At 36.2% G+C, this 22670-nt stretch overlaps 1 protein-coding gene and 1 long non-coding RNA gene across 2 annotated transcripts in view; one reads left to right on the top strand and one right to left on the bottom strand.

Annotated features, from left to right (window-relative positions):
* The window catches only part of USP6NL (USP6 N-terminal like), a 167799-nt gene that overhangs the window by 140662 nt on the left and 4467 nt on the right, over positions 1–22670 (bottom strand). Inside the window, exon 2 of the mRNA XM_025445607.3 lies at positions 8307–8393. Within this exon, the coding sequence (XP_025301392.3) occupies positions 8307–8310 (4 nt within the window). The 5' untranslated portion in view covers positions 8311–8393. The remainder of the gene's footprint in view (positions 1–8306; positions 8394–22670) is intronic.
* The window catches only part of LOC125753597 (uncharacterized), an 84466-nt gene that overhangs the window by 58935 nt on the left and 2861 nt on the right, over positions 1–22670 (top strand). Inside the window, exon 4 of the long non-coding RNA XR_007405749.1 lies at positions 427–553. This is a non-coding gene — a long non-coding RNA (uncharacterized LOC125753597). The remainder of the gene's footprint in view (positions 1–426; positions 554–22670) is intronic.

The raw sequence follows: 22670 nt of genomic DNA, 5'->3' as shown, positions 1-22670 counted from the left end.
GCCACTGTTGTAAAGTGTTGTGTCCCTAGATCTTCCAAAGATCTCATTTTACCTTTGTTGAAATTGTATAAACAACTGCACCAAAGGAAAAAAAAAAAAAATCAGTTACTAAGTTGTGCTTTCCATTATATGCCTTTTGATAAATGAAGAATACCAGAAGTCATATATGTAATATTTTCATACAGAAATTCATTTTCACTTATAAAAACTACCAGATGGGGGAAAAAAAAAAAGAAATTCATTTTCAGAGAAGCTAATGTAAAAGAGATATGGAATATTTTAAACCAGTGTATCAGTTCTAATTACATGGATTCAAGTATAAACTATAAATCAAACTATCTTCTGAAATTATGAAAGAGATAACGAGAGGACTATTTAAGACTATTAATTTGAAATATACATTCCCCTCCATCACTGCTTGCCTAGAGAAGAAGCACAATGAACAGAGAACATGTGCCTACATTTGGAACAAAGGTACCTCCAAAAGCAACCAGGACACAAATTCCAACGAGGAGCAACACACACAGGCCCCAAAGCCCTGAAAACTACACGTGTAAGTTTTCTTAATTTAGCTTAATAGTGACATTTCTCGTTTCATTCAATAGCTGTGTTCCTATAAGGCAAAATTGGAAATGAAAGTTTCTCAGTGATATATAATCATGAATTTTAGAGCTAGAAGGTTTCCAGACAATGTAGTCCGGTCCCCACATTTAAAACAAGGAAATGAGTAGAGGTGCAGGAGGGGGTGGTGGGTAGTGGGGTGGCATTAAAGAGGTCAAGCCATTGGCCATACATAACACGGCTAGTTTTTTTTGTTTTGCTTTTTGTTCTGGTTTTTTGTTTGTTTTTAACATGGCTAGTTAATAGCAAAGCTAACCCAGGTCTCTCAGACTCTTAAAGACTGCCACTGGAAAACTTACTCTATCAAAATGGCATTTTAAAGAATTTCCCTTAAGAAGGGAGTATCTTAAAACTATTATAAAGAGACCCTGGTTTGTTATACTAAAGAATTTTAATTAAAGTTCATTTATATACCAAGTCAATCTACATAATGCAATATACTGTGGGTCTAAAATAAAAATGTTAATGTTATGCCTACAAAACCTATGTAAACAATGTCATTTTTAAATGGTAATAGCGTAACGACAGTAGGTAAATGGTTTGAAATTTTAAGATTTAATTAGGAAAAGTAATTTAGAAACCTTACTAAGATTATATTGTAATAGTACAGTAAGTGACATTTATGCTACAAATTTAAATGATTTAATAAAAGGAAACTATATTTTCACAGAAAATGTTTTACCTACAAATCAATTTTGTTTAGATATATATAGATATGGATGTGTGTATGTGTGACAAAGAGGGAAAACAAGAAAGAAATCAAATGGACAAAATGTAAACAACTGGTAAATTGGAAAGGCATACGAAGAATTTGGGTTCTGTTTTTACAACTTATCCTGTTACAAGTTTGAAAAACTATCAAAACAAGAGGATACAAAAGTACTGCAAATCATCTCCTAACAAAAACTCAATTCTATACTTATATTTGAATACCATAATTGACTATACTGCATAAGAAATACTACATTAAATTCATATTAAATTTCCCATAGCATCAAATTAAGAATTACTCACTTTTCTGCAGCAAATGGTCAAAAAGATGACAAATTAGCTAAAAGTAAAGTATATTCCATTTCCAATGGTCAGTATTAATATAATAAACTAAGAAATCACCTTAAACTAAGAAATTGATCTAATAAATTATCTGAGAAGCAATTTTTGCTTGCATTCTTCATCACCCATCACCTACCTTACCTACAGTGTACTGCTGCCATGGTTCTGATAGCTTATACCCACAGTGTTTCTCAACAGGGACTATTGTATACTGTACCTGGCCCCTGCCCGCTGCCAGTAGGTCTCCCCAGTAATTATGACAACCAAAAAGTCTCCAGAGATTTCCAAAATCTTCCTTCTTCCAATTAAAATTCTGATTATACGGTTGACCCTTGAACAAGGCAGGAGTTAAGGGCACCAGACCCTGACATAGTTGAAAATCTGCCTATCACTTCTGACTCCCTAAAAACTTTACTAATAGTGTACTCTTGAGTAGAAGCCTTGCAGATAAAGAGTTGATTAACATATATCTTGCCATTTGTACTGTATGCTGTATTTCTACAATAAAGATAGATAAATGAAAATGTTACTTTGGAAATCATGAGGAAAATACATTTAGAGTACTACACTGCATTTTTTCTAAGTATATTTGACACACAATATTACATTAAGTTTCAAGTATGCAATAGAGATCAGACAACTCTGTGACTATACAGTATGTTATGCTCACCAGAAGGTACCTACCATCTGTCATCATATAGTACTATATTGTATTTATCAAAAAATTCCATATTATAAGTGGATTCACACTGTCAGAACCCATGTTGTTCAAGGCTCAAGGGTATATTCATTTTAAGAATAGTTAACTATTAAAACTTTATCTTCCAAAATCCGAACTTATCAAACATAAATGAGCCTAAATAAACAAATAGATACTTATACTTTACAAAGGGATTTCTTTCAAGATTCCATTAAATGCATGATTCCTCAGTATTCAAAATACAATTCAATGGAAGTTTTTTCTTTAACCTCTACCCAAATTCTAAGGTACACAGCTATCCCATAAAACAAGATATATATCTACATAATTATCCTAGAAAAAATTTAGCCAAAACTTAGGGAAAGCCTTATATTATTTCTTGCATGATTTTTCTATTTAATAAGACTCAGAAGAATTCTTATGCCACCACTGAGTGGCTTAGTAATCTACTCATTTATAACATTAACTGTTTTAACAGGGGCAACCCCGGTGGCGCAGCAGTTTAGCGCTGCATGCAGCCCAGGGTGCAATCCTGGAGACCCAGGATGGAGTCCCATGTTGGGCTCCCTGCATGGAGCCTGCTCCTCCCTCTGCCTGTCTCTGCCTCCCTCCCTCTCTCTCTCTGTGTCTTTCATGAATAAATAAATAAAATCTTAAAAAAAAAAAAAAAACTTTTACCAAACATTAAATTGTTTTCATATCAGCATGAACTTTTAGTCTACTGCTCCACAGAATGAAGATATTTGCTCCTACTCTATTAGAAAGCCATAAATATACTACATCCCAAAATATTCACTGCCATTACTCTTCCTCAGTTAAATGAGAAATGTTTCATATCCAGAAGTGACCTCAAAAAACTCACTCCTTTATTTAGGACAAAGGGCAGGCAGGATTAAGCATACTAATGCAAGAGATTCACTCCTGGATTGTCAAATCAGAAGAAAATTAACACAGAAATCCTCTCTTAGAAAATATGTCATATAATTAGTTACAGGGCGAAAGTTTCCTGAAGAAAGTGAAATAAAATATAAGATAAAATTTAAAAATAGAGTATATAGCTTTATTTTTTCAAGTTAAAAGATGGGAAAATAAAATTAAGTAGTACCCTAAACAATCATTTTGGGGGTTTGGTCGTTTTTTAGTTTGTTTTCGTTTAACACATTCCCCCCAAAAAAATCATCTAGAAATTGTTTAGCAATGCTTTTTACAAGAACTACGCCTGTTGTGACAATCTCCATTAAAGATCTAAAAGAACCATTTCAAATTATAGCCAAAGTTTAAACATAACAACTTTCATACATGTATTTCATCTTTGGCACCATTTGATAAAACAAAATTCTGAAAAAAAAATCTTGGTAAATGTTTATCATATGCAAAAACAAAACCATTTAAGTGCTGAAAATCAAAAGGCTTTTTGTGGATTGTAATAACGTCAACAATCCACAATGAAACACACAACTCATAGCAGCATCATATAATACATTTTCCACAAGATAAATATCTAGCCTCAAAATTGAACAGAATAAAGATCTAGAATAAAAACTAAAAATTATCCTAAAACATTTTACCAATTCTCTAAGTTTTATGGCTGGGGTACCCCAATCGGTGTGCCAGAACATGCAAAGAAACAGAGCCCCCTCCACTTTCAGGACAGTTGGGAGCAAGTAGCAGCCTGGTCTAAGGTGTCAGAGCCAGTTGCCTCCAAGCCCCAAACAGCTCCTCAGTTTACCCCAAATGCTGTATAACTTCCACCACATCCTACGTGGCTCATGACATGGGAACGGTTAAGAAATGCTTCAGAGATAAACACATCCAGACATAACAAGTATCAACCTTTCTTTTAATTTTCTAAAGAAATCCTGGAAAAAAAAAAAAAACTTTAGTTACCCATCATTCTCACCCAATCTAGGTTTGGAAATTCTATCTAGACTTTAATGACATATCTTCCCTTTTTTTTTTTTTTCTTAAAGATTTTATTTATTCATGAGAGACACAGAGAAAGAGACAGAAACACAGGCAGAGGGAGAAGCAGGCTCCCTGCAGAGAGCCCGATGTGGGGCTCAATCCCCAGACCCATGATCCAGGATCATGCCCTGAGCTAACGGCAGATGCTCAGCCATTGAGCCACCCAGGTGCCCCTCTTCCAATTTTTTAACCTGTACCATGATTCTTCACTATTTTTTTCAAAAACAGAAACTCTGGTATACTCAGTTCCTATCTTTTTGAAAACTTACAACCCCCTAGAAACTGGATCATAACACAGACACTGTAACACTTCCCTAACCTATGGTTGCAGTGATCTACTCAAAAATGACCTCTACCGATAGAGAAAAGCCATCAAGTTGGCAAGAATAAGAAACATAACCCAGTCTATTTCAAAGGAAGCCTAAAATGGGCTGAAAACCAAGAAAAAAGCTAGAAGGCGGCAAATACTGCCTATAACCTGTCTTTTTCACTTATATTTAACAAAAATGCCTATATGTCAGAGTACTTTTTCATTAATGAAATCTTCAGTTGGTCCCCTAACGGAAATCCTTTTCTTTTAAAGTTTTGTTTTTTTTTTTTTTTTTTTTTTTATTCATGAGAGACACAGAGAGAGGCAGAGACATAGGCAGGGGGAGAAGAAGAATCCCCACAGGGAGCCCAATGTGGACAGATCCCAGTACCCCAGGATCACAATCATCTGAGCCAAAGGCAGAAGCTCAACCACTGAGCCACCCATGTGCCCCAGCAAAGAGAAATCCTTTAACAGCTCCTTAAGCCCTATGGGATGACCTGCAAACCTCCTGGGCCATCACACCCTAGAACCTAACAGCACCTCCATGGCTTCGTCTTGCCCCATCTCTATGTTCCCAAATGCTCAAATACATGTGCCTTAGTGCCCTTCTCACACTGCTCCACTTCCTCAGAACACTCTTATGCCACACTACACACACACCCACCCCTCTTAATCTCCTTTCACATAGGATCAGCTTAATTTCACCTCAAAATAATAATCTGTGGAATAGCCACCACATTCTAAAGGATGTTAATTAGGAACACCCAAATCCGTGCATTATTTATTGAGCACCTATTAAGAGCTCAGGAAAAGTGTTTAGCACAAGTAATAAAAATCTTTGCCCTCTAAGATCTTAAAGATTTCCTGAAGGAAAGAATGAAGAGCCATGTGATTTTAATGTGAGGCAAGCAGAGTGCTACAGGGAAGAAGCCAACAGAGCTCACCCAGCAAGGAAAGTGGTACAAGGATGACAAAGAGGATCACTAGGAGCTAGGGAACTAAGCAGAAACTGTCAGAGTTTTTTTTTTTTTTTTTTTTTAATCTTCACTGTGAAATAAGTAGTTTGGCCTTTATGGTAATAAACCTCCAAAGAAGGCATGTTCATTCTTTGTGGCTCCCTTGTCTTCATAACAAACACAAAGAAATAACAGATAAAATATAAAAACAAATTACTAAAATGACCTATCTACATCCCCAAACATGTTAAATACCACTTAATCAGAAATCTCACAGGAACACCAAGTGTGAGCCAACCTAAAGCCACCAGGTCTGGGGGCTGTGGGCCCCAAAGTGGGAAAAGGCAGCAGGAAGTAAATCCCACAGGGTAACTGCACACCAAAGAGTTCTGTGTGACACAGGGTCGTTAGCCAGGCTCCTTGCTTAGAACCGGGGGGCAGGGGTGGCACTGGTCCTGGATTAGGAAACTAGACTGAAAAAGGCTTTTGCTAACCATGCTGGAGCTACCACTGAGGAGGCTGTTGACCTAAGGCCAGCTGACTGTGACAGAATCTGTGATATCACCAACATCACCGTGGGGCTGGTGCTCCGATCCACTAGCACAAGACCTGATTCTGATCTGGGAACTCCAAAGGCAGGCAGAGACAACGGCACATCTACCATACCAGGAGGGAAAATCACAAAGACACAGACGTAAGAGAAAGAGAAAGAGTTTTCGTCAGAATGAGCCTGCAAAACTGCAGAACACGGCGTAAACACCAACAATATCAACTACCACAATATAAATTCACTAAGACAAAATTAAAATGCTAATCAAGTGACCTGAAAAAGACTTCAAAATAAGCACATAAAAGATCCACAAAGAGATAAAAGAATAATTTTTAAAAATGTTTAAAAACAAGCAGAAACAAGAAAAAAACTAGTGGATATAAAAAAAAAAAACAACTAAAAATCTTACAAGTGCGATACAGCCATTATAATTCACAAATCACAAGCTGTATGTGGTTCAGGTGATTTATTATTAGTCACCTAACAAGCTATCCCACGCCTCTGCCTTTGACCACACAGGGCTCTAGAATTTTCGGGGCAGCAGTACACAGGACACTGTTACACACTAAGATTCAAAACTGAAAGACACAGGGTACCTGTCCTTAAAGAACTCTGTAACCGTTTTGCTAAGAGAACACTAAGATTACAAAGTAAAACAAAATGTAAATTTTCCAAAATGTAATAAGCGTTTTTAAGTTAAAATGCCTGGCATTTCTTAGTTTTCATAAACTCCTATTACCATCTTTACTAGAGCCGGCACTTTTAGACAAACATTCGCACAAAATTTCATAAGAATGAATCTGAAATACCAAAAGCCGCTTCTTCTTTAATCAGTATTTGAACTCGGCTAGCAACTATCCTGGTTTATTCAAAATACACCACTGGAAAAGTAGCCCACTGAGAAGTCTTGAAAATCAAAGCACGCTTCTTACAATATCATCCTTAGTGAAAAGCACTCAAAGACTTCACATCAACAACAGCTTTGTTTTCATTTATCAACTGCCTTATTATTTCAGTCGATGAGAAGAATAACTACTCTACTCATATTAAGATAATCATTATGAATTACATGTGAAAAATTTTAAACTCTCTAACATTATATTTCAGTAGGAAACGCTCACTCTATTCCAAAGTTCCCCTAATCAAAAACTCTGTACTTTTTAAAAAGTACATCAAAACTGTCATATGATCACAGGTTAAAAATCTTAATTCTTTCCTCACTCTCTAAAAGTGAACAGTTAGTACAAAATAGTAAAATCTAGCTATCCTATTCACAGGAAGAAGTGGATTGGAATGGCAGAAAATATTACATATAGTAATAATTCATATACACAATCACACAATCCCCTTACAACTGAGATGATGCCATGTCAAATTTGTAAGTCTTACAAGATAGACTTGGTTCTCATTCCACCAAAGACATTAACAAAGAGACTTATTTTTTTTTTTTTTTTGCTTAAATGTAATATTAACCTATGTTATCTAATGATTGAACTTCACAAAATTAAACCCCTACTAATTATGGTCAATTTAAATTTTCCCTCTTCATATTTCTTTTTTTTTTTAAGATTTTATTCATTTATTCATGAGACACACACACAGAGAGAGAGAGAGAGAGAGAGGCAGAGACACAAGCAGAGGGAGAAGCAGGCTCCATGCAGGGAGCCCGACGCAGGACTCGATCCCAGTTCTCCAGGATCAGGCCCTGGGCCGAAGGCAGCGCTAAACCGCTGAGCCACCAGGGCTGCCCCCTTTTCATAATTCTTTTTTCTCCCACTCACCCCCCTCTGGCAACCACTAGTTTATCCTCTATATTTATGAGTCTATTTCCCTCTTCATATTTCTAACAAGTCACCTTCCAATGACTAGTCAACAGAATATTCTGGGTAACAAAAGAACATAACTAAATCAGCCAAGAAACTAATGACACAAATTTTTTCTCAGCACATCTAACTTCTCAGAATAAATCAAACATCAGAAAGTATCTATATCTCCTTGTTTCAGTAGAGACAGGTGTACAATTGGGCTGAAGCAGATTATCCAATCTCTGATGAAGTGACATAATTCCAGTTTGTCCAATAACAAATTCTAAGTACTCTGCAAATGCTCCTGAGGCCCCTGAAACAAAACAAAGACGGAGACACTTACTCATGACTGGAAATGTCTCTGTAGGCTGTCCCAATCAGAGAGTAAACCAAAATCTGCTTCCCAAGGCTTCTCAGAAGAATACATGTCCTGGTCAGAAAACAAAGAGAAAAAAAAATCATCTTTTCTAAAGGTCAGCATTTTAAATATAATTTTCTAAAAGGAAATGAAAATAATTTGGTTTCCACAATTTCCTATTTGCAGAAGAACGCTCTAGTGTAATCTAAATATAAAAAATTACCAATCAATCTTTAAAACATTCTTATCTTCCCTTGTCTGTAAGAAGTCATCTCAAAAGCAAATAATATGTATGAAGTAATTATCACACAGAAACTTATTAACAGGTGACCTCGGTCTTCACTTACTAAAATCTTATTCCCTCTCTCTATCCCAAATAAGTACTAGAAAGGAAACACTCCATCTAAGGTAGATATAACACATCACATGCTAAATTTATTTTGATTACATATAAATAATTCATATACACTATCAAAGATCACCAATGTTATTGCTATAAACTTCCTCTAATAATGGACATTTTCCTCATTATAAAATACAGTTTCATTGTTCTAAAAAATTGGAGGGATGCCTGGGTGGCTCAGTGGTTAAGAGTCTGCCTTCAGCTCAGGACGTGATCCTGGAGACCAGGGATCGAGTCCCACATCAGGCTACCTGCATGGAGCCTGCTTCTCCCTCTGCCTGTGTCTCTGCCTCTCTCTCTCTCTCTCTCTCTCTCTCTGTCTCTCATGAATGAATAAATGAATGAATGAATGAATGAATAAATAAATAAATAAATAAATAATCTTTTTAAAAAATTGGAAACAGTGACAAGATAGAAAAAAAAATTCTCTCTCCACACAGAGCCACTACATCTACCCAATTATGTGGGGCACGTTTCCTTTCCGGGAATTTTTTGTAAGCATTTTTAAAATACACTTTATAAGTACTACAAAAAAATGTTTTATTGGGTCCTTTTCACTTGAGTATAACACAAAGCATCACCATGTATTAGTATAAATATGAACTAAATCTTCCTTACTTAATATATTCAAGAAAATAAGGATAAGATAATACTAATGTTATATTTAAACATATGCATGAATCCACAGTGCTTCCCCAAATCCAATACATAAAATTCCACAGGTAACTTAAGATTTGATACAAAATTTACACTGTGCTTCCTCACATACAGCTTTCTTCACTAACTGGAGAACTACTTTTTGCAATTATAAGAACTGACAATTACTTTATTTTTTATATCAATTAAGAAAACAGCATAATACTAAGGAATTCTGATTCTGAAATAGATTAAAATTAGGGTAACATTTTTTGAAGAAATAATGCTTGTCCCATCTATATACGTTACTCATGTCATGTAATATACATGAAAATACAAATTTACAAAATGAAAATCTGTATGCACAGCATGATTCATAGACTGTAATTACCAATGGCATATAATCACAGTGCTGCCACGTAATCACCTGACCCACATCCCACACTCTTTCTTCTTTATCTATGCAGTAAATACTATGATTTTCATTTCTCGATAACCCAATTATCCCAAAGGAAATGAGAAGTTGTATGGAAATCTAAAACAACCTATAATCTACGTGTTAGTTTTAGAATACACGATGAAAATTTCTCCCTATAAATACATTTTCTTGATGGTGCTTCACTGAGTCTATTAGACCTGTCTTCCCTGCCAGGGAACTATGAGGTCAAGATGCTGACCCCTGGAGCATGCTGAATGATAAGGACATGGGAAGGCAAACCCACATCACAGATACACAAAGTAGTTCACAGATGATCCAGGAGTTTACTTACTCTTGTAGAGTCCAGTCTCTTTGGCCTACAGACTTTTTGTTCCTGTTTATATCTAAGATTTTTATCTTAAATTTAAAATTCCTAAATGGCAACATCAAAGCACTCTGTACTAAGTAGTACGCCCCTCCTACCCATAGTCATAAATACTGAAGAAATATGTATCCAATGACTGAAGTTCCTAAGATATCAAGAATTTTCTTAGCACTATAAATAGTAACCTCAAAAATGCCAGGATAATAAAACCTATAAATAGTGGAGTTCTAACCTTATCATCTAAAGTGATAAAAAATACTTTAGAAATATGCAACAATGCATGTATTGGAATTACTGTAAAATGTCATGAAGTAACTCTCAGAAACATACTTTGAAATTACTTATAACTGAAGTCGCTGGTTCAAGATTCCTTACCCTAACCACAGCTCTAAAATGTGTATCTTCCTATCTACTCTCAAAGTATGAACTCTTTAAGCAACAAGGTGGTTCAGAAGCACCTAAGGTAAAATTTGCACATTCTCTCTCTCCTTCTCTAAGTGATCTCTCCTCCCACTGGACATACAAAAAAGAGGAAATAAATTATCTAACTTTGTTTTTCACACTATCCAAGAGGGAAAAAAGTAATTTGTCTTAATTCCCAGTTTCTCATAAAAAGTATACTGGAGTATTTCCATAAAATCTGGGCTTTGTACATTACCCTCAGCATGAGAATTTATACTCGTGCTAACCTAATACAGGTTCTTTCAAGTGACTCCTCTAACTTTTGATATACTTGAATAGTGAGCCAGCCTAAGGATAATCCATCCTGACAGGGAATTCAGGGTCTACTTGAAAGTCAAGCAAACTCCCCCAAGTCCTTTTCTTTATTGCAGGCACTACACGGCCTAAAAATAATTTCTGACACTTTTAGAGAATTAAAACCTCTCAAAGGATCTGAAAGGATTTCTGGTTTTTATAACACCAGATAATCTATTCTAGAACTAGCTCAGCAGTCCCAATTTTGATTATTTTAAAGCTCAAATTTAACAGAATTAGAAACCGCAACACACAGTATCACATTCTATTGTTTCTAATAACATTCTTTCAGGAGACTAAATTAACAGTAACTTATTTTATTGTTTACTAACTTCTCCTACTGAAAGAATTACACAAGAATGCCAATCCCCACTACAAGCCTATGGGATCTCCGTCCTTTTACTTTCATCACAAATCATAATTTAAGAAAATCAAATTTAATCTTGAGAACAATTATGCTAGGTGAAATAAGCCAGTCATATATAAGACAAACATCCTATGATTCCACTTATATGACGTACCTAAAAAAGTCAAATTCAGGAACAGAAAGTAGAATGGTGAGCGCCAGAAGCTGAGGGTGGAGTAATGGAGAGTCAGTGTTTAATGGTGACAGTGTCAGTTTGGGAAGATGAGAAAAGTTCTAGAGACAGATAGATGATAACGGTTGTACATCAAAGTAAATGTACTTACTCCTACTGAACTGGATACTTTAAAAAGGTCAAAATGTTAAATCTTATGTATATTTTACCACAATATAAAAATATAAATAAAAAAAGAACCAAATGTACCTATAGCTCCAAAAGAGCAAGCAAATCCTAAAGTAACAAATTCATTACAAAGAATCTAGGTGTTTGTTATTAATAAACACCAAAACCAACCACATAGTTTTAAAATATTTGGCTATATAGGAAAAAGAAGTGGCTACCTGAGAAATAGCTAGGACTCACTATTCAGGTTTTTTAAATCCCCTCAATTAAACAACTAACACAGGCCTTATTAAAACCAGAAGTGGGGATCCCTGGGTGGCACAGCGCTTTGGCGCCTGCCTTTGGCCCAGGTCGCGATCCTGGAGACCAGGGATCGAATCCCACGTCAGGCTCCCGGTGCATGGAGCCTGCTTCTCCCTCTGCCTATGTCTCTGCCTCTCTCTCTCTTTGTGTGTGACTATCGTAGATTTAAATAAATAAATAATAAATAAATAAATAAAGATTTAAAAATAAAATAAAAATAAAAATAAAACCAGAAGTGAAACAAACACTTTCAGCATTGAATGAACATCAAAGTCCCTTCCTACCCCTTCACCACCACCATTCCCTATGATCTCTCACATTCATTTGGCTTTTTCTGTCCATCTGTAAAATAATTCTCTCTAAATATACACACCTTTTCATTCAAGTGTTCTTGTGTAGGTAAAATACTTACACCAAGAAGGTGAAGATGATGTGTAAGACTTTAAAAATTTTAGCCACGGCTCCATTTTTATCTTTCAGCATCCTTAAATTTTTTGTAGAAAAAGGAGGATGGCAAAGAAAGTACTTAAGTTATTTTTCCTCATAATTTTTAGCTTCATGGTCAGTTTCCATTTAAAGAATTTCCACGGTTCTGCTGTGAACTTTCTAATTTTTATCATTCAAGATAAGTACTTCCCCAACTAAAAGTACAGCTGTCAGGTATCTGTTTCTGAGATTCTCGTGTCCAAATGGATTGTGAACCCTCTTGCTACATGACATCAAACATATTTGATAAAGGACAAGAATTATCCTTTCAGATGCATGGCAAAGCTCAAAAGCAATAAAGAGAAATCCTTAGAAACCATAAAAAATGAACAAAAGCTCAGAGAGAGAGAGTGATCAGTGGGCAAAGAATCCAGCAATGGGCTAAAAGGCATCTCACAATCTCCCATGACCAAGCTGCACTGTCCAATACTGTGGCCACTAGCCAGCCATATGTAGCTTTTTAATTTAAATTAAATAAGACCACGTACAATTTAAAATTCCATTCCTCTGTCATACTACAGACACTTCTAAAGTGGCTATTGGTTACTGTGTTAGCAGAGATGTGCAACATCTCCATTATCATAGAAAATTCTATGAGACAAAGCTGAAGGTCTTTCAGTGTTATGAGTTATACATGGGACAAAGTCAAAGCTTCACACTATACAACAAGAGAAGTCAGACTACAGTTAAGCACATAGAGCCTGGCCCCTGAAGCACTACACCTTCAATAAAAAGATAAGCTATGGAAAAAAAAAAAAAAAATCTGCCCCAAAGAAGAATGAAGGAAAATTCTCTCCAGAGTCTAGGTTTATCAGTGTTGGGGGAAGGAGAAGGGAGTTTTCACTAGAAATCATCCTGAACCAAAATCAACCTTCACACAGGTTTCAAGTTCAAATCCATACATTTGTATGTTATAAAACTCTCAAGCCTAGAAATCAAGTCACCCTAGTGTGACAGTGTCCTCAACTGCGAATTCCCTCCAGGAGAAAGTACTCTTAAGCCAGGTCTCACATCCATTTCCACAGACACAGTTACAATAAAAATTAGCTCAAACTTCAAAAACTATGCATAAGCAAGATTCAACAGAAGTAAATTAATCACAAAGATGTTACAAAGAACAGTAATGTTTCAAAATACAATAGGAAATGGAAAATATGAGCAAAACAGAAGGCAACAGATTTGGAAAAGAATCAGGTGAAAAATAGGATAACTAAAATTAAACCTCAATAGACAAGTTCAGCAAAGCAGCAAATTCTAAAGAAAGAATTAATGAACCAGATGATAGATCTGATAACTTTTTTTTAAGTTTATTTTTTTAGTAATCTCTACATCTAATGTGGGGCTCGAACCCACAACATGGAGACCAAGAGTCACATGCCCTCCCAACTGAGCCAGCCAGGTGTCCCTGGAACCATATGATAGGATCTGAAGTTTTCCAGAATGCACAAAGAAAGATAAAAACTATATAAAAGACGATTAAGAGACACAAAAACTATATTAAAACATCTAATATGTTTATCTCATTGGCGTTTTAAAAAGAGAAAATTAAGAATGAGGGAGAGACAATCTGCGGAGAAAAGAACTAAGAATTTTCCTGATTTGATGAAAGATACTAATGTACAGACTCATGTTCAGCAAATTCCAAAAAGTATAAATAAAATGGAAACTGACACCTAGAGATACCATAGTGAAACTGTGAAACATCAAAGACAAAGAGTTCTTAAAAGCAACTAAAAATAAAAATAAAAGCAGGTCACTTACAAAGCAACAATTAGACTTCACACTTGATTTATCAACTGCAACAACAGAGGTCAGAAAACACTAGAATAATACCTTCCAAGTTCTAAGAGGGAGAAACTGGTAACTATATAACTATATGCTCAACTCAGCTAAACTATCTTTTCAAGAAAAATGACAAAATAATGAAAATTACAGACAAACTGAGGGAATATACAGTTAACAGATCCTCACTCAGGAAGCTTCCATGGGCAGGCCCGGGTGGCTCAGCGGTTTAGCGCTGCCTTCAGCCCAGGGTGTGATCCTGGGGACCCGGGATGGAGTCCCACATCAGGCTCCCTACATGGCGCCTGCTTCTCCCTCTGCCTGTGTCTCTGCCTTTCTCTGTGTCTCTTATGAATAAATAAATAAAGACTTTAAAAAAAAAAATAAAAGGAAGCTTCCAAAACTGTAGTCACAAAGTAGGAAAATGATGCCAAAGAGAAGGTCTGAAATACAGGAAAGCATGGTGAAGGGAAAAAAAAAAAAACTGAGTAAATGCAAACAAATATTAGAGTATGATTTCTAAATCAGGAAACGGGGGGGGGAGGGCGAAGGAGAGCTAAAGTACTGGCACCTAGCACATAACTGAGCCCAACCCACAGCTTATGGACAAACCCACCCAAACCCATCAGAGACTGCCAAACTCATGAGCTAGAAATAAATAGATGTCTATTTTACACCACTAAAATTTTGCAGTGGTTTGTTACATGGCATTATTACTGCAAGAGATGGCTGATACAGAGAATAAGAACATTAACTTTATTTTTTTTAATATTTTATTTATTTATTCCTGAGAGAAGGAGAGAGAGAGAGAGGCAGAGACACAGGCAGAGGGAGTAGCAGGCTCCACGGAGTGAGCCCAACGTGGGACTCGATCCTGGGTCTCCAGGATCAGGCCCTGGGCTGAAGGCAGCGCTAAACCACTGAGCCACCAGGGCTGCCCAGAACATTAACTTTTAATGGGAATTAAGTTTGTGAGTTTCAGTTTTACTAAAAAACTTCACTCACTAAATCTGTGAACATACACACATACTGATATCATTTACAGAAATTTCCAAAATAAATAAAATTAATAATAGGTTTTTTAGGGACATACACACATATAATGTAACTATACAGAAAAGTAAAAGAATGGTAGACCTTAAAGTTGAGGCTGCTGGATACCTAGGGACAAGCAGTGGAATAGAGGAGAAGCAGGAAGATGTGATCCAAGGGAGTACTGATAATGTTCTATTGCTTAAATTGAAGGAGGCAATAGGATGGACACTATTACATTAGACCTTAGGCAACACACATCACACATAGCTTTTGGTATTAATGTAATATTTTATGATATTTTAATATGAAAAAGCAAAAATGTTCCAATAAAATCAGAAGTATAATAATTATAAATAAAAGTAACATGTGTACCCACCTATATAAAGGAGTTAAATGCACTTATAATCTTTAAACTATAATTAAGAGGCAGAAAGAGTTGTAGTGACTCATTCATTCTTTAAAAGTAAAAGACAATACCAAGTGACAGGCAGCTCCACTACAAATTACAAGAGAGCTTTCCATGTGCAAAGACTGATGATTATACATTACCCACACTAAAAGCAGCAAAGAGTTGTTACTTGTTACTGTCTGAACTCAGCCTTCTGATCACTAAAGCTTCTCATCTCACTCTCCAAGTTGTACAATCCAAGTTCATTTTCTAGTAGAAATTCCTAGATCTTGTTCTGCAACACTGCTATGTGTTGAACTGCCATCCCAAGAAAGAGCTTAAGAAAATTTCCTTCAGTGAAGCATTATTTGTAACAGAAAAAAATATATAAACAACTTAAATGTCCAATAATAAGGGATGGACTGAGGCACCTGGGTGGCTCAGTCGATTGTCTGCCTTCTACTCTGGTCATCATCCCAGGTGGAATTGAGCCCTGCATAGGTTCAGAAGGGAGTCAGTCTGCTTTTCCCTCTCCCTCTGCTGCTCCCCCTGCTTGTGCTTTCTCATAGTGTCTTTAAAAAAAAATAATAATAATAATAATAATGATGATGATGATGGATGGACTAAATGAACTGTTATTAACGTACATGTAATGGACTCTCATATATCCATTTTTAAATGTCTCAAGAAAATTTAATGACAGGGAATGAATGAGTGTTCCACAATGTACTTTATGCAACTGTCCCACAGTCAGCAAGAATTGTCAGAAAAGATACCTCAATCAATTTAAATTTATTTCCCAAAGGGTTATAAACCAAACTTTAAATGACTAATGTTAGGTTTTTAAGTTTAAAACAGATAAACAATACACAAATTTACTTTGCATTCAATAAATATTTACTGAGCAGCTCTTATGAGCCAGGCAGTGTTTTAGGCTCTTGGAGACACAGCCAAGAACAAAGCAAAGATCCTCTCCCTGTGGAACTTATATCACAGTAATTCTCGTATCTTTTTTTTTTTTTAATTCAGACTCATAATTCATTAGCTCAAATATATACATATGTCGAGGCACATTCCTAGGTAATATCTTCTCATTCAGATAAATAACTTCAAGTTAATATTAAAGTCATTATTCATTGATGCAGAAAAGTCTCTCCACTGTACTTTCCCAATTCTTGGGCATTCTACAAAAAATGCTCTTTCTGCAATGTATATCCCCTGAAACACAATGTTAAATTTGAAAAGGTTTAAATATTTTCCCAGCTCAAGAGAAATAAGGCAGATTTTCTATCATTGCTAGAATGAAAGGTTTGTTTATCCTGTTCACTAAATCAACAACATACTTCCTGCTAATAGGATCAGAGAATGAGATGGGTAAAATGTGAAATCATTTGATTTCTTTGTTTTGTTTACACGTGTATGTTAACGAAGCATCAGATAAGAATGAGGTCTAATTTCCTCTTCTGCAGGTAGAATTTGAGTTAGGTTTCCAGAAGGACTTACCAAATTCTAGTAGCCATACACCGGTAAACAGGTCAACCTCTAGGTATTTAGAAAAACAAATGTCCTTTCCCAAACTTCTTAGTTACAGAGCCTTTCAAAGGCAGCTCATAATTTGTTCACATGTTGTTATTTGCCTAATGCACTTGATACATACTATCAGAACTGCACATAATGCCTGAGCTCTACAGATAAAAGCTAAAATGAAGGATACAATATATCTGATTTTCAGAGGCCTAGTATCATTTAAAAAGTCAGCTAACAATTCCAGACTATCTCTAGTTAGATTCTAAACACAAGAATCCATCCATCCATTCAATAAATACTTATTCAGCTAGACAATATGCAAAACCATCCCAAGGGGGTTGAGATTAAAAAAAAAAAAAAAATCAAGATAAATCTGCCATCTTGCCACTAACAAAACATATCCAGGACAAAAAGTACTATAAGGGAAATGAGAGTGAAGAGCTTCAGCTTATGCAAAGACCCTGTACTGAATGAAAATGAGTAAATTTATGGGCCATAAAATGTAAATACATAGCATTGAAGAGAGGAAAATTCATGTAGTCCATAAAATTGGAATTCAGTGGATTGTGAGCCTTGCAAGAAAATCACTCACCATACAAGTCCTAGAAGCAAGAGGTACAGCTCTCCCATTAACCAGCTCTAGGACTTTAGATCAAGTCATTTCATTGCTCTGAGATTCTGTTTCTTCATCTGTAAAATGAGAGTTAAAATTTCTAAGCTACCTACCACTCATGATTGTCAAGGGATTATGCATGAAAAAATGCTTTACTAAACTAAATATCTCATATATACTAGTACTGGTTCAGCTTTTTTGGGGTCTTATTTTTAAATAAATAAGTTGAAATGATATTTTTTAAGATTGCATTTATTTGGGAGATTGTGCACAGACTAGCAAACTGGGTGGTGGGGGAGGAATAGAGGGAAGAGAGAGACTCGAGCAGATTCCACGCTAAGCATGCAGCTTGACACAGGGCTTGATCTCACAACCCTGAGAGTACAACCCCAGCCAAAATTAAGAGTCGGACGGACGCTTAACCACCTAAGCCACTCAGGCACCCCAAGTTGAAAAGACTTTTAAGTTCTCTTTTTAGCACTGTAAGATTTTACGACCTAAAAACTAATCTTAACTCAATGAGTAACTAAGAGATTTCTAACTTCCTAAGCATTATTATTAGTAGCATCAATCAATAAATTACCACAGAAAAGGAGGTATGAGCTAAAACAAACTGTTCTAAAATATTGGTTAAAAAAGGAAGGGGGATGAGAATCAAAGGACATATGGAAGAAAGTTAAAATGACTATTAATAGTGAAGGAATCAAAAGTAACCCTGAGTCTGAGGGGAGAACCGAGATGACATTCTTCTGGCAATCCTTCACGACGGCAAACTATCAACTTTATAGGAAAAAGTTATTTCAATTGAAAAAGATTTCCCAAGCAAGTCTGGTGAATGAGCTTAGAATTCAAATTCATGATACAGCACTGATTCAAAAGCAAAATGTGCCAGAAATTGAGGGACAGGGCTCAGTATTTCCGAAAAGCGAGTTGTAAAAGGAAATTTCAGAAATCTGACTTCCGCAATTAATGCAGATGGTCTGTTAATGGTAACTCTATTTAGCACTCACTTTAATACATATTCTAAAATACTTCTTTAAAAATTACTACTACTACTACTACTGGCGATGGGTGGCTCAAGTGGTTGAGTCTGCCTTTGGCTTGACGTCAGGGTCCTGGAGTCCTGGGATCGAGTCCCACATCAGACCCCCAATGGGGAGCCTGCTTCTCTCTGTGTGTCTCTCATGGATAAATAAATAAATCTTTAAAAAGAAATTACTACTACTGTTACTTCACAATCAGACTATTCTATCTCATCCCTATTTTCCAATAATTAAGCATCTGGCTGGGAAAGCAAAACACAGTTAGTTACACAAAAGATAAGACAAAGGACCTACATTTCCAACAAACACACCAACCCTCTTGCAATTAAAAAGTTAGACAAATGTATATTTTTTTTAATTCTTAAAAATATCAGAGGATATAAACTGGTGCAACCGCTTTGAAAAACTGATAGTTAACTCCTGAAGCTAAATTATATCTACCAACAGCACCATACCCAGGAATACTTCCAAAAGAAGGAAGTGCATATCCGACAAAATACACATGTAAGAATGTTTGTAGCAGATTTATTATAGTAGTCCAAAATTGGAAATGATGCAAATGCCATTAAAAGTAGAATGGATAACCAAACTGTGATAGATCTGTATATGAGGCTACTACTATAGCACACTGTATTTTCCAATAATGGTGCCTACAATACTTCTGGTCTCACAAGCTCTTCCAGAACCTCAACTCCCCCCATCAAGAGGTAGAGTCCATTTCCCCTCTCTTTAAACCTCGGCAGGCTCATAACTGCTTCAAAGAGCAGAATACAATGGAAGGAAAATTGCATTAAGTTTCAAAGCCAAGTCATAAGAGGCAATCTAGTGTCTGTCTGGCCCATGGGCTCTCCACCCCACTCCACTCCCCACTGCCTGTGGGTGCAGGACACTAGCCCTTGGAACACTGCCACCGTACTATTAAGCACAGTCAGGCCACATTTAGGTGTTCCGTCATCAACCAGCAGACATGTGAGTAAACCTTCAAACACTTTTAGGCCGAGCCTTCAAACAGCCCTACTTGAAACCAAATGAAGCTAAGACAAGCATTGCACAAATTACAGTGTTGTGCAGAAAATATATGTTGTCACTGTTTAAGTCACTGAGTTGCTAGGCAATTTTTTAGGTGCTACAGTAACTACAAGTACAGTAACTACAAGAAACACTACTGCTATGTGCAACAACACAGCTGAATTTCACTGATACTATACAATGTTGAACAAAACAAGCCAGATCAGACACACGGGAGTAAAACATACCGTATGATACTATTTTGAAAAGAAAACTAAAAACTGCAAAACTGTTGACAGAAAACCAAGTAATTGCAACCTGCATCAGGAAAGGAAGATATAGATGGGGAAGGGGTGTGACAAGGTCTTCTGGGGTGGCAAAAATGTTCTACATCTTGAACTGGATATGATTACATATTTAGTTACATTCATAAAAATTCTTCAGGTTATACATTTAAGATTGGTGCACATTATTATATGTATATTATACCTTAATGAAAACGCAGGAGAGGGTAGTAATCAAAGAGCTAACAAGGTAATAAGGAACTACTAGGCACAGTAGTCCAAGAGGACAGAGAGGAGCACAGCACCCTGGGGTCTCTTGCCCCCTGGAAATGCCTGCCTAATCAAAAAACTGCATGTAGGCAGGCTAGGAAAGTAGGAAGACAAAATGTCAGAGTACAAGATCCACCAAAGGAGCCATCCCTTGCTTTAGAATAAGACCCCAAAAAGCTGAATCCTGGAAGAGAGAACACAGAAGGAAACTAAACCAGTCATTGCATAGATAGACTCAAAAAAACAAACACCAAAAAAAAAAAAAAAAAAAAAAAAAAAAACCCTCAGTTTGAATAAAGGTGGAAAATACAGGAGACAAGCGAAATAAACAGAGGAGTTCCTTGACACCATGGAACTAAAGCCCCAGAAAGAGGAAGCAAGAGAATGCGGAAGAAGCAATACTTGATGAAATGATGGCTGAGAACTATTCAAAACTGATGAAAGACATCCAGACACAGCATCAAAAGGTATATACCCCAAGCAAGAAAAGGAGGAAGACTATCTGAAATCCAAAGACCAAAAAAAATCTCAAAAATAGCCTGAGAAAGAACAACTTACCAATAAAGAAATGATAAACTATAACTGACTGGCCAATAGAAACAAAGCCAAATGCTAGAGAATAATCTCTTCTCCAAAGGACTAGTATCTAATTATATGTATATATGAATCTATCCCTAGAATTCTATGTCTAGCAAAATGTATCTTTCCAGAATGCAGGTGAAATAAAAACATTCTCAAAAAGTTTGAAAATGTGTCAATAATATCTACTCTAAAGAAAATACTAAAGGATATTCTTCAGATGGAAGGAAAATTATTTCAGTTGTTAGGTCAGTAACACAAGAAGGAACAAAGGAAAAGAAAATGCACTAAGTCTAGTTGAATAATAACAGAAACAACAGAAATCTATCTTTGGAGTTTAAAACATTTATGCATTTTAAAACATGGTGACAATGAAGTAAGTTAAAAAAAAGAAGAAGGAGTGTCTGGGTAGCTCAGTCAATTAAGCATCTGCCTTCAGCTCAGACCATGATCCTGGGGTCCTAGAATCAAGCCCGGCATGGGGCTTTCAGCTCAGGGGGAGCCTGCTCCTCTCTCTGCCTTTCCCCCTGGCTTGTGCACACGTGGTCTCTTGCTCCATCTCTTTCTCTCTCTCTCTCTCTCTAATGAATAAATAAAATCTTTGAAAAAAAAATAAGAAAGAAAATGAAATGTTTTTAAATGTTTTCAAAAAGTTTCATTCTCTTGAAAAAAGGACTGGAAGTCTCCGTTAATATAACACTCTGATAAGCTGAGAAAACATATTAGAATTTCTTAGGCCAACACCAAAGGAATGGCAAAGGAATACATAGCCCACACTAATTAAAAAAAAAAAAGAAGAAGAAGAAGTAAATGAGATAACCATTTTTAAAAAGACAATCCAGGGGTACCTGCGTGCCTCAGTCGGCTAAGCATCTGACTCTTGATTTCAGCTCAGGTCATGATCTCAGGTCATGATCAACCCCCACATCTGGTTCCACACTGAGTGTGGAATCTGCTTGGGATTCTCTGTCCCTCTCCCTCTGCCCCACCCTCCCACTGAGTGCATGTACATTCTCTCAACCCTCCCTCCTCTAAATGAATAAATAAATAAGACAATCTAAAACAAAGCTACGAGAAAAAAGAAACATGAAAAACAGGTAAGACAGATTTTTTTACATTTTTAATCACTAGGTGGATCCTTACGTGGCTCCCCAGTTTAGCGCCTGCCTTTGGCCCAGGGCGTGATCCTGGGGTCCTGGGATGGAGTCCCACATCAGGCTTCCTGCGTGGAGCCTGCTTCTCCCTCTGCCTGTGTCTCTGCCTCTCTCTCTCTCTCTCTCTGTGTCTCATGAATAAATAAGTAAAATCTTTTAATACATAAATTTTTAAACACTAATATTAATATTATTGTATGCCAGTTCATTTTTATAATTCATAAGCAAAATACGTAGATCTAGCAAATGCACACATACCTAACTTTTATAAATTTTAACCACATCTATTCAGGTTTTTTTCCCCATTGTGACGGACTTTTCAAAATCTTATTTCACCTTCTCTTTGTGTATTTTACCACAGGTCTGCTAACAAGCATTAAAATGTCCAAAACCAAATAAAAATAAGCAGGAACAAAAAGCCCAGGAAGCCAACTAGCTTATGAATACTGCAATAATTCCATAATACAGTATTAATTTGCCACTACCGACTTACATAAATTTACTGAAATATATTAAGAAACAAGAATATTCTTTCACTTAATTCTCAAAAAAAACATTAATACTTAAAATTT

This window comes from Canis lupus, chromosome 2, assembly GCF_003254725.2.
Source record: "Canis lupus dingo isolate Sandy chromosome 2, ASM325472v2, whole genome shotgun sequence".
Lineage (NCBI taxonomy): Eukaryota > Metazoa > Chordata > Mammalia > Carnivora > Canidae > Canis > Canis lupus.
Note: the sequence above shows the minus strand (reverse complement) of the source record. Positions and strands in the feature narration are given on the sequence as shown.